At 43.5% G+C, this 14151-nt stretch overlaps 1 protein-coding gene across 1 annotated transcript in view; it reads right to left on the minus strand.

The window, feature by feature from the left end:
* Positions 1-3842: 3842 nt before the first annotated feature.
* Positions 3843-14151, minus strand: part of LOC142760614 (elongator complex protein 3-like) — a 32125-nt gene continuing 21816 nt past the window's right edge. Inside the window, exons 5-7 of the mRNA XM_075863803.1 lie at positions 8641-8704; positions 6476-6544; positions 3843-4018 (exon numbers count right to left, since the gene is read on the minus strand). Coding sequence (XP_075719918.1) covers positions 3860-4018; positions 6476-6544; positions 8641-8704 — 292 coding nt within the window. The 3' untranslated portion in view covers positions 3843-3859. The remainder of the gene's footprint in view (positions 4019-6475; positions 6545-8640; positions 8705-14151) is intronic.

The raw sequence follows: 14151 nt of genomic DNA on the forward strand, positions 1-14151 counted from the left end.
AACAGCCCACTTCAGACCCACCAACGATCACTGTTGGGGAAGGTGTAAATTAATAATCTATTATCCAGATGGGAGATCCCCTATAATTCAGTAAAACAAAAACAAGGTACAGAACATTCTGAAACCTTCTATTATATTTTCTGGTTGTATTTTAGATTGACCTTCTCAACATTAAACCGAAGGAATTGTCAGACATAGACGCGTAGAAAAAGAACGAGAGGGGGGGGGGGAATGTCTTCATCCCTTTAACAAAGAGCTTCTACAAAACTCAACTTCAATCGATCGCCATAAAGAAGAGGAAAATTCATGTCTGCCCCCATGGTGAACCGGGGGGAAGGGACGGATATTTTTTCAAAAACATCCCAGTCGACTGCCAGATCGTGCTAAACTGGACAATGTACCAACTGCGGAGCCCCTCTCAGCATCGGGCAGGCTCGTCCTCTTCTGTGCCGGCGTCCTTGCTATTATTCTATTTTTACAATCGGCTGGCGGTGCGCCGTCGCCCAGGATGTAGAAGAGAGAAGCAGGGGCTGTGTTGTCGCTGACAAGGAGGACTGTGGACTAATGCGGCGAGATAAGACCTGTCTGCGTTGGGTCGGAGTATAATAAGGCAGATAAGCACTATTTTCTATAACCTTCCGTCCAGGCCTGCTTAATCCAATCTCTGTTAGCGCAATCAATGTCTTTCGGGATTAGTTGAGACACGGAGGTCAGGGGGCCGGACGCATGTGGTGGCTGATTACACAGTTGGACTACGCAGACGGCAACGAGTTAACTGTACGAGCCTGACAGACTTATTGACTGATGATAACCATCTCTGCGAGTTCTGCTTTGCCCACCGTCTGTGGGTGAACGCCGCCTTTAAATCATGGAAAGGTAATTCACATCTTTCTTTTTAGATTGGGAATAGCAGCAAATGGCGTACGTGGAATGAAATGTTAATGTATTCTTGGCGCGCAATCGGCAAAAACATAACCTAACCTTTTTAGGTAAAACACGAAGAGAGATGTACATGCTGATCCAGCATGGAAAACAAGAACAATTAAAGGGGAACATCAATGTCTGAACCGCTGCTTAGCTTAGGAGGCCGCCGATGCGTGACAACTCTTTCATTACGGGAGTTATCCAATCTTACGTCATTGGGAAAGAAGGCAACGGCTTGTGGTGGAAGGAGTGGGGTGACGACGACAGGTTATCTGGCCGACGTTCTTAACAAACCCACGACTCATCATTTTAATAAGTTTTTGCATATCCAACATATGCAGCCGGGCCAAAAGCATGGAGGACACAGCAACAGGACCCTACTCCTTTCCTATGGACATAGAAGACTAAAGGGTCCGGGCTCTGGAGTCCTCCCGGCACCAGGGTGCAGTTCAGTTAGAACGTTTCTAGTGTGGCCACCTCAGAGTGTCAAGCATGGCTCCATCATATCAATAATACTGAAGCGGCCGCTGGTGGTGGTGCTGCTCCTGGTAGGGCTTGTCTTCTTTCTAGCCCAAAAGCGTCATAGTTTACCTTCAGCCATTTAGATTTTATAAAAGGAATCAGTGTGAAAAAGAGGGGCTATCCAGTCGTCATCTCTGTGTTTCTACTCTTTGATGCGCTTATACTTCTACCAACAGGCAAGCGACTGGCCATACGCGACACCGTGCCGGAAGATACATATCCCCAATTTGTTGTTGTGCTGTATGTGGTAACAATTGTCTGCTCGTACAATCTGTCCACCATGTGGAGGGGGGAGAATGACACGATGACACGGAAGACCATGCTGACCATGGCACCCTAAGAGCCTGAAGCAACGCCGGTGACAACACACTTGACTGTAGAGTTGCCTTCTAGACGAGGAGCTGTGATTTCCAAGCCCTGTCCAGCACGCCGCCATCTTCCTCTTCATGTTGCCACCCAACTTTATCTCAGACAGATCAGAGGGAACCACCTTTGGTCCAAGTCTTAATCGTAAATGGGAAGCACCACCATTGCCAACTTTACTTCTCCTCCAACTGGAGATTCCTCACCATCACTTGTCTCCAAATTTTTACCTGGTCTACCAAGGTCAACGTTAATACCTCCTCTACCACAGCATCACTTCCATCTCCACCTTACTGCCTGCCGATGTGGGACGTAGTACGGACATGTTTTCGCTCATCTCTAATGAAGAGTATTTAATAAAAGGAACAAGACAATGATCCAAAACACAAGAGTATGTCTAGAGCTTAAAGGCTGAGGAGAAGCAAAACTGACTTTTTGAATTGGAGTCCTCACAATCTCGTACGGAAAATTGTCTGAATTAAAGGAAGAGGGTCGAAATTCCTTAACAGGTATATAAAGTATATTAGCATTTTTAACCACTTAGTGACCACCAAGACGCCTTTTCACGGCAACCAAGTCTAAATCCTGCACGGGTGTCCCGTGCAGGCTGGAGTGGGTGCTCGGTTGTCTGATGACAGCCGGGCTCCTGTTCCAACGGTAGCGATTAAAATTGACATAGATCGTGGACGTTTAACCCGTTAAATGCTGCCATAAAAAAAACAAATAATTTTAGTTCAAAAGGTTTTTTTATTGTGCAAAAGTCGTAAAACATAAAAAAACAAAAACCTCCACATATGTGGTATCGCCGTAATCGTATCGACCCATAGAATAAAGTAAACATGTTATTTACGCTGCACGGTGAACGGCGTGAATTTAAAACGCATGGAACAGGGGCCTCATTTCAGGTTTTTTTCTAATCCCCCACCAAAAAAAAAGTTCATAAAAAAAATGATACGTGCCCCCAAAATGGTGCCATCGTATCTGCCCCCTATACCTACATACTAGGAGCAAAAATGACTTCCAAACAACGGGCTGTAGAGGCCAAATGGAGGTTCCCCCATGCCAATCGTTCAGGGTCGGACTGGGCTGAAATCCGGCAAACCCATATTAATGTTTTACCCGCAACCATCTACTTCAGTTTTACATCACTCACCAACGTTATCTTTTCCCGATGCGATTACATAAGATGGGCGGAGCCGAAATAAGATGTGACAGATTGGGGCGAAACAATGCGACGAAGCTGTGCTGCGTCACATATAATGCGCTGACGCTGCCAGACGTTAGTACCTTGAATGCACCTCAACCCTTCGCCAGGGCCTGATGTATAAGAACGCCGATGGGGAGAAGCGGATTGGTGAGTAAAAAATTTTTTTATTTGTATATATATTTTATAATATTTTAACGTCCGATCTTGGGGTGGGGCCGGCTACGGCAGTTTCTGGCTTAAAATCAGACCGTTTTTAATGCGTCTGTGTTGTTTCCGCGTGTCATCCGTATTTCTAGTCGGTTTCATCCTCTTCAAGTACTTTATTTTTTCACTTTTCTTTTTTTTCAGCATTTCTTAGCAACTGACCGGTAAAAATGGACAGCACACAAATGGCGCCCGTGTGCGGTCCGTTTTTTCGTGCACCCTTAGACTTCAGCAAGCGATTTTGGACGGCAAAAACGGATCGGAATAGGACATGCTGTGAATTTCTCGCAACGAACACACGCTCCGTGAAAAAAACGGCTTCAGCCCCATTGACTTGTATGGATCATTCTGTATATTGCTAAAATGGGCCGCACATTGACGAGAAACACGCTCATGTGAACAGGGCCTAAGACCGTCTTATGTGATGACCCTCGCCCACTATTACATTATGTTAATAGATTAAAAAAAAAAAAAGTAGAGCCAATTTCCAATAATAGACATGGGCGGGGGGGGGGGGGGGGGGGGGTCATATACTTTTCACAGCGTAGCACTTTAATTAGCTTAACGGCTCAATTTAAGAACAGCTGAAAGCTGCAGCGGAGAAAACAAATTCCCTGCTGTGGCCCCCAGGAGCGCCTCTTACCGGACAGCTTCCGCCACGCTGTTGGAGGTGTGCCCGGACAGGGCGTCATGCAGGTTCCGGATGAAGAAGTCCCGATATTCTTCTGAAAGTGCCATGAATGTGCCCCCCATGACAATGAACTCCACCTTGTCCACGCTGTGCCCGAGCTGCTTGAGCTGAAGAAGAAAACGGCGGTAATTAGTGAACCGCGCGGCCATTTATGTCATTATCCCGTCGTGGAAAGACAATACGACTTACAACAGAAAAGATTAACTCTGAGGCTGCAGAAAAAGAAAATGAAGTGAACCCACGGCCAGACTGAATATAGCAGAAAAACAGAGATACGGCGGTGATTCCTTTAATCTGGCAACCAACGGTTTGGAAAATCTATTTCATTATTTACATACCAGAAAAATCTAAAATTTAATTTGTATAATAAACAAAATTTTTCGGACTATAAAGACCCTTTTTAGCAAGGAAAAAAAAACTCTAGAGAAAAAATTAAATAAAAGAGAGTGTAAATCTCATAGACCACAACCAGCGGAGGCCCAGCAGCGCCAGGCCACCAGGTATAAACCCGGTATATTACACTAGGCCACCAGGTATAAACCCGGTATATTACACTAGGCCACCAGGTATAAACCCGGTATATTACACTAGGCCGCCAGGTATAAACCCGGTATATTACACTAGGCCGCCAGGTATAAACCCGGTATATTACACTAGGCCGCCAGGTATAAACCCCCTATTTTACAGTAGACCACCAGGTATAAACCCCCTATTTTACACTAGACCACCAGGTATAAACGCCCTATTTTACACCAGACCACCAGGTATAAACACCCTATTTTACACCAGACCACCAGGTATAAACCCCCTATTTTACACCAGACCACCAGGTATAAACCCCCTATTTTACACCAGCCCACCAGGTATAAACCACCTATTTTACACCAGCCCACCAGGTATAAACCCCCTATTTTACACTAGACCACCAGGTATAAACCCCCTATTTTACACTAGACCACCAGGTATAAACCCCCTATTTTACACTAGACCACCAGGTATAAACCCCCTATTTTACACTAGACCACCAGGTATAAACCCGCTATTTTACACTAGACCACCAGGTATAAACCCCCTATTTTACACTAGACCACCAGGTATAAACCCCCTATTTTACACTAGACCACCAGGAATAAACACCCTATTTTACACTAGACCACCAGGTATAAACCCCCTATTTTACACTAGACCACCAGGAATAAACACCCTATTTTACACTAGACCACCAGGTATAAACCCCCTGGGCTATGTTTTGTAGTCTATATAAAGAGCAGCTGTATCGTGAGCTGAAACCTGTATACGTCAGCGGGACTGACTAGTTCAGTGACAGCGGGCCAGGATCGAGCGGTTATCGATCATATCGATGATCTCATAAGATGCGGTCGATTACAGGTGGATCCTGCGTGTCTGACTCGCTGACACTGAACCCGTCAGTGCCGCTGAGCTGACGGATGCAGGATTCAGTGCTAGATACAGCTGCTCTGTATACAAAAAGCCAAAATAATTTTTAATAAAAAGTAATTTCAAAGTTGCATTAATCAATTTATTATGGGCCATCAACCTTCGTATAGGCATACATGTATGACAGCCATGAAGTGGTGTAAGGAAGAGACTTGTATGGTTAGTTAATCTGAAACTCAAGTCATGCCTTGTTACATGCTCAGGCTGCTGCACTGTCCCTCCACCATGCTTTACACTGCAACTCTGCTAGTTCAGATTGGCAGCACAAGCTCAACATGAAACCAGTACATAGGGAGGTGATTTCCATTACAACAAGGACAAAATGATCAAAAACTACATACAAGAAACTAAACCACCAACAAGAAAAAAAGACCAGGTCACTACTGAGGGAGATGATGCACAATTAGAGGAGGGGCTAAAAATCCCATATTTGCATAAAATGTCAATTTCCTATTAATCAGTTCACACACATATGAAGATCAGAGAGGACTTAATTGGAATGTGACAATTACCTCCAATATCTGACCTTTCCTTCCTACACACAGCAATGTTGTAGGTTTCTCATGTGATTATTAGGAAACCTCAGTTGATCCAATATCCGGTCCCAGTACACGGATAATAGGATCCCGGTTCTGCGAGGCTCTGGCGATTCTGCCGTCTCCTCTTATTTCACATCTCTAGACTAATAAGATTATGTCAAGAATATGACGCCCGAGTCTCACTGGCGGAAAGAGAAATCCCCCCTCTAAAATCAGAAGGCCTCCCGCTACATATAAATCCTCCAGACGTTCCCTTCTGTCAAGTTATTATAAATTCTATTCAGGGTCACTAAACCATATCTGTTCCTGGGAAAGCTGGGTGACAATCAATATGGCTGTTCTAACAGGCGGCGTAACCCAGCTTTCCTACACCCCTTATTGGCAAACACGTAGCTATGCAGTGGTACAGTCCACTTCCCATATTACCGGATAGCGAAGTAGAGCGCTGGGAAAATCCGTAACCGAATTGACGTGCTGGGGATTTTCTGTGCATCCGAATTCTCCCTTATAGAACAGACAGCGAAACGTGACAATACGGATTCACATATAAAAGATTAAACACTCTACCTGTTCAACTCTATGTCTTGTCTGCAGGAAAGGGTCGTACCGGGCCCGGATGGCACGCATGGATGTTGGCTGTACAGAGAAATGGAAAAGATTTTAAAGTAAAAGTATCTACAGGAAAAAAAAAAAAAGTACACAAAAAAACAAGACAAACCTCAGATCAAACTTTCTGTAAGGCGACTTTGTGCAGCAGCAGCTCTCCCCCACTATTCTATCTGAATAAGGAGACCCAACCCCTATGCCATCTGAATGCCAACAACGGGAGGAGTCAGAAGGAAATGAACACGTGTTTTCTGCAAGATTTACACCAGACGGGTGGCCAAGGTATCAAATAGTAAAATAAATCCAAACGGGGCAGAATTTGTAGCAGATTTTGCTGAGGATTAGCCACAGATTCCACTCTTTGCAACTGCTGCACTCAAGCAAAAGGCTGGGCATCCTGCCTACGTGACAATCCGCGACGTCTGAACATACCCTAAGGCGCATAGAGTAAGGGCGGCTTTACAGGCTTCGCTAACGCGTACGATTCAGCCGCTTGTCCGACTATTGCTCCCGATAGTGAAGGATGAGCACGACGCGTCTTTACAGGTCGCGATTTGTTCATATTGCAGTGAAGTTGAAATCGTAGTCACATGGTAAAGAGGCAGGTCGAAGAGTCAACATGGCGCATTCTTTTCCATTGCAAGACCATCGATCGATTGGATTTACACACAGCGATCAGCAGATCTTACGATCAAACCACATAGTATACTAGAAGACCTACGATCATGATTTAAGCTATTAACCCCTTCCTGACATGCGCTGTATACATACGCTCCATAGAACGTGTGTGTCAGCTGTGTATTACAGCCGACACCTCCGGGTAACGAGCGGGATCACGCTCGTTTAACCCGTTAAATGCAGCGGTCAATAGCAAATGCGGAATTTAAATGACTAACAACAGGGGACAACCTCCTGTAACGTTCCAATGGCCAACCCTCAAAGAGATCAGGGGGTGCCGATGGGGGGCATGGCAGCCTGGGGGCCTCCGGCAGGGCGTCATAGGAGACTGTCAGTATCACGATATACTGCAATACATTAGTATTGTAGTATATCGTGCAAGCGATCCCATGATCGCTGGTTCAAGTCCCCTAGGAGGACAAGCAAAAAAAAGTAAGAATAGAAGTTAAATTACGTTTTTTCAACAAAATAATAAAAAAAAGTTTTAAAAAAAAAATATATATAAATTCGGTATGGCTGTAATCGCATTGACCCGCAGAATAAAGTTAACATGTCGTTCTTACTGCACGGCGAAAGACGTAAAAACAAAACCACCCAGAATTGAGGAATGGCTGTTTTTTTTCCTATTCCACCCCACAAATATTTTTCCGTCTCCCACTACATTATATGGTACAGGCCCTGATATGGCTATATCGATGGAAAAATAAAAAAGTTACTGCTTTTGGAAATTTGGGAGGAAAAAACGAAAGTGAAAATCCAAAAAAATGGCTGCGGCGGGAAGGACAGCGGTCACCCGGTATTCACACATTGAAGAGACTGAATTGTACACAATATCAAACCATCTTAACCAATCTCTACTTAGTAGAAGGGTCCCTTGACAATAAACCAAAGTGTCCCCCTGCTGGGACCTCCAGCGATCAGCTGTAATCAGTGGGGACGCCTGGCCGTAAGTATTCAGTTTCCCTGCAGCGCCACCACAGGATTGATTAAGTATTACAAAGTGTCCATTCATATCAATGTGTTGACTGTGTAATGCAGGACAGGACGCTCTTTGTACCGTTCACTATTCAGGCCAAGAGATGAGGATCCTGCTCTATAAACTCAGAAGTCCCTAATAGGACAATACTGGACAACCCATTACGAATACAATAAAGTGGTAAGTGTGAGGTCAGTCCAAGAGACGGTAACAATGAGTCCATACAGACAGAATCTACAGAGAAGGGTCCAGCTGGGAGTCATAGCCAGCGAGGCCCTAAATCTATGGGAGCTACAGAAAGGGCTAAGTGATCTCGCTAGGACCCAGCGGCACATACACCGGGACGCAAACCACTCTTTTAGCTGCTATTAATTCTGGCCAGTACAAAAAGGGACACCCCCCTAAACAAACTCCTTACACCCTAACAGGACCGACGGTTGTATTCATGAGACCTGGCTGTCAGTGAACGCACCTCATATCCTGTATATGATTGGGTTGAGTATTCAAAATCGGAATCCGGACCTCCGGGGCAGTACCTGCAGAAGATACGAATAATAAATCATGTAGAAATGACCACAGCAGGAGTAATGCCGAGTATTGAAATCATAGTATAATAAACACTTCTGCAACTTTCTCTCAGATTTTGTTTCTATTTCTCAAAATTTTCAAAATATCTGCTTGCTGTCAGTGAATCACAATATTCTTATTAATACCCAGAATTTTAAAAACCAGTTCAGACCTAATATTTCTCACAGCTGAGAGTTTGTTACAATTGTATCCAGTCTACACAATCCTATGTGAGGACTCCTGACAGATACATTTTACCTGCACGGATACATAGCAACAAAGGAGATATATGCTGCGGCTGTTTTTACCTTAATTGTAACAAACCCCCTGCTGTGGAAGTCATCAGGTCAGTACAATAAATTTGTCTTCTAGGAAGTGTCTTCATTACACAAAGCACTGGCGTAGGAAAGAGAAAACAGTCCCTGCATGTCCTGCATTGTAGGAGCTCCCCTAAGATTTTAGGCTGATTTACACAAAGAGAAATATAAGTCATTGCTCTATACCTTACATTACTGTTGTATTCACTCATAGCTTTGGTTCCAAAAACTGCATTAAAAACGGCATGTGTGAATTCAGCATTAGTCGGGTTTCTGACAACAAGCTTGCTGACAATATCCAAATATTACCAGGAAAAGAGTGGGTGCAGCTCTGGAGTATAATACAGGATGTAACTCAGGATCAGTACAGGATATGTAATGTATGTACACAGTGACTCCACCAGCAGAATAGTGAGTGCAGCTCTGGAGTATAATACAGGATATAACTCAGGATCAGTACAGGATAAGTAATGTAATGTATGTACACAGGGACTCCACCAGCAGAATAGTGAGCGCAGCTCTGGAGTATAATACAGGATGTAACTCAGGATCAGTACAGGATAAGTAATGTATGTCCACAGTGACTCCACCAGCAGAATAGTGAGTGTAGCTCTGGAGTATAATACAGGATGTAACTCAGAATCAGTACAGGATAAGTAATGTATGTACACAGTGACTCCACCAGCAGAATACTGAGTGCAGCTCTGGAGTATAATACAGGATGTAACTCAGGATCAGTACAGGATAAGTAATGTAATGTATGTACACAGTGATTCCACCAGCAGAATACTGAGTGCAGCTCTGGAGTATAATACAGGATGTAACTCAGAATCAGTACAGGATAAGTAATGTAATGTATGTACACAGTGACTACATCAGCAGAATACTGAGTGCAGCTCTGGAGTATAATACAGGATGTAATTCAGAATCAGTACAGGAATGTATGTACACAGTGACTCCACCAGCAGAATAGTGAGTGTAGCTCTGGAGTATAATACAGGATGTAACTCAGGATCAGTACAGGATAAGTAGTGTAATGTATGTACACAGTACCTCCACCAGCAGAATAGTGAGTGCAGCTCTGGAGTATAATACAGGATGTAACTCAGGATCAGTACAGGATATGTAATGTAATGTATGTACACAGTGACTCCACCAGCAGAATAGTGAGTGTAGCTCTGGAGTATAATACCTGGATGTAACTCAGGATCAGTACAGGATAAGTAGTGTAATGTATGTACACAGTACCTCCACCAGCAGAATAGTGAGTGCAGCTCTGGAGTATAATACAGGATGTAACTCAGGATCAGTACAGGATATGTAATGTAATGTATGTACACAGTGACTCCACCAGCAGAATAGTGAGTGCAGCTCTGGAGTATAATACAGGATGTAACTCAGGATCAGTACAGGATAAGTAATGCAATATATGTACACAGTGACTCCACCAGCAAAATAGTGAGTACAGCTCTGGAGTATAGTACAGGATAAGTAATGTAATGTATGTACACAGTGACTCCATCAGCAGAATAGTGAGTGCAGCTCTGGAGTATAATACAGGATGTAACTCAGGATCAGTACAGGATAAGTAATGTAATGTATGTACACAGTGACTCCACCAGCAGAATAGTGAGTGCAGCTCTGGAGTATAATACAGGATGTAACTCAGGATCAGTACAGGATAAGTAATGTATGTACACAGTGATTCCACCAGCAGAATAGTGAGTGCAGCTCTGGAGTATAATACAGGATGTAAGTCAGGATCAATACAGGATAAGTAATGTAATATATGTACACAATGACTCCACCAGCAGAATAGTGAGTGCAGCTCTGGAGTATAATACAGGATGTAACTCAGGATCAGTACAGGATAAGTAATGTAATGTATGTACACAGTGACACCACCAGCAGAATAGTGAGTGCAGCTCTGGACTATAACACAGGATGTAACTCAGGAATCAGTATAGGGTAAGTTATGTAATGTATGTACACAGTGATTCCACCAGCAGAATAGTGAGTGCAGCTCTGGAGTATAATACAGGATGTAACTCAGAATCAGTACAGGATAAGTAATGTAATGTATGTACACCGTGACTCCACTAGCAGAATAGTGAATGCAGCTCTGGAGTATCATACAGGATAAGTAATGTAACGTATGTACACAGTGACTCCACCAGCAGAATAGTGAGTGCAGCTCTGGAGTATAATACAGGATGTAACTCAGGATCAGTACAGGATAAGTAATGTATGTAGACAGTGACTCCACCAGCAGAATAGTGAGTGCAGCTCTGGAGTATAATACAGGATGTAACTCAGGATCAGTACAGGATAAATAATGCAATATATGTACACAGTGACTCCACCAGCAAAATAGTGAGTACAGCTCTGGAGTATAGTACAGGATGTAACTCAGGATCAGTACAGGATAAGTAATGTAATGTATGTACACAGTGACTCCACCAGCAGAATAGTGAGTGCAGCTCTGGAGCATAATACAGGATGTAACTCAGGATCAGTACAGGATAAGTAATGTAATATATGTACACAGTGACTCCACCAGCAGAATAGTGAGTGCAGCTCTGGAGTATAATACAGGATGTAACTCAGGAACAGTACAGGATAAGTAATGTAATGTATGAACACAGTGACTTCACCAGCAGAATAGTGAGTGCAGCTCTGGAGTATAATACAGGATGTAACTCAGGATCAGTACAGGATAAGTAATGTAATGTATGTACACAGTGACACCACCAGCAGAATAGTGAGTGCAGCTCTGGAGTATAATACAGGATAAGTAATGTAACGTATGTACACAGTGACTCCACCAGCAGAATAGTGAGTGCAGCTCTGGAGTATAATACAGGATAAGTAATGTAATGTATGTACACAGTGACACTACCAGCAGTATAGTGAGTGCAGCTCTGGAGCATAATACAGGATGTAACTCAGGATCAGTACAGGATATGTAATGTAATATATGTACACAGTGACTCCACCAGCAGAATAGTGAGTGCAGCTCTGGAGTATAATACAGGATGTAACTCAGGAACAGTACAGGATAAGTAGTGTAATGTATGTACACAGTACCTCCACCAGCAGAATAGTGAGTGCAGCTCTGGAGTATAATACAGGATGTAACTCAGGATCAGTACAGGATATGTAATGTAATGTATGTACACAGTGACTCCACCAGCAGAATAGTGAGTGCAGCTCTGGAGTATAATACAGGATGTAACTCAGGATCAGTACAGGATAAGTAATGCAATATATGTACACAGTGACTCCACCAGCAAAATAGTGAGTACAGCTCTGGAGTATAGTACAGGATGTAACTCAGGATCAGTACAGGATAAGTAATGTAATGTATGTACACAGTGACTCCACCAGCAGAATAGTGAGTGCAGCTCTGGAGTATAATACAGGATGTAACTCAGGATCAGTACAGGATAAGTAATGTATGTACACAGTGATTCCACCAGCAGAATAGTGAGTGCAGCTCTGGAGTATAATACAGGATGTAACTCAGGATCAATACAGGATAAGTAATGTAATATATGTACACAATGACTCCACCAGCAGAATAGTGAGTGCAGCTCTGGAGTATAATACAGGATGTAACTCAGGATCAGTACAGGATAAGTAATGTAATGTATGTACACAGTGACACCACCAGCAGAATAGTGAGTGCAGCTCCGGACTATAACACAGGATGTAACTCAGGATCAGTATAGGGTAAGTTATGTAATGTATGTACACAGTGATTCCACCAGCAGAATAGTGAGTGCAGCTCTGGAGTATAATACAGGATGTAACTCAGAATCAGTACAGGATAAGTAATGTAATGTATGTACACCGTGACTCCACCAGCAGAATAGTGAATGCAGCTCTGGAGTATCATACAGGATAAGTAATGTAACGTATGTACACAGTGACACCCCCAGCAGAATAGTGAGTGCAGCTCTGGAGTATAATACAGGATGTAACTCAGAATCAGTACAGGATAAGTAATGTAACGTATGTACACCGTGACTCCACCAGCAGAATAGTGAATGCAGCTCTGGAGTATCATACAGGATAAGTAATGTAACGTATGTACACAGTGACTCCACCAGCAGAATAGTGAGTGCAGCTCTGGAGTATAATACAGGATGTAACTCAGGATCAGTACAGGATTAGGGTATGTGCACACACACTAATTACGTCCATAATTGACGGACGTATTTCGGCCGCAAGTACCGGGCCGAACACAGTGCAGGGAGCCGGGCTCCTAGCATCATACTTATGTAAGGTGCTAGGAGTCCCTGCCTCGCTGCAGGACAACTGTCCCGTACTGAAAACATGATTACAGTACGGGACAGTTGTCCTGCAGCGAGGCAGGGACTCCTAGCATCGTACATAAGTATGATGCTAGGAGCCCGGCTCCATGCACTGTGTTCGGCCCGGTACTTGCGGCCGAAATACGTCCGTCAATTACGGACGTAATTAGTGTGTGTGCACATACCCTAAGTAATGTAATCTATGTACAGTGACTCCACCAGCAGAATAGTGAGTGCAGCTCTGGAGTATAATACAAGATGTAACTCAGGATCAGTACAGGATAAGTAATGTAACGTATGTACACAGTGACTCCACTAGCAGAATAGTGAGTGCAGCTCTGGAGTATAATACAGGATGTAACTCAGGATCAGTACAGGATAAGTAATGTAATGTATGTACACAGTGACTCCACCAGCAGAATAGTGAGTGCAGCTCTGGAGCATAATACAGGATGTAACTCAGGATCAGTACAGGATAAGTAATGTAATATATGTACACAGTGACTCCACCAGCAGAATAGTGAGTGCAGCTCTGGAGTATAATACAGGATGTAACTCAGGAACAGTACAGGATAAGTAATGTAATGTATGCACACAGTGACTTCACCAGCAGAATAGTGAGTGCAGCTCTGGAGAATAATACAGGATGTAACTCAGGATCAGTACAGGATAAGTAATGTAATGTATGTACACAGTGACTCCACCAGCAGAATAGTGAGTGCAGCTCTGGAGTATAGTACAGGATGTAACTCAGGATCAGTACAGGATAAGTAATGTAATGTA

This window comes from Rhinoderma darwinii, chromosome 4 (genome assembly GCF_050947455.1).
Source record: "Rhinoderma darwinii isolate aRhiDar2 chromosome 4, aRhiDar2.hap1, whole genome shotgun sequence".
Taxonomy (NCBI): Eukaryota; Metazoa; Chordata; class Amphibia; order Anura; family Rhinodermatidae; genus Rhinoderma; species Rhinoderma darwinii.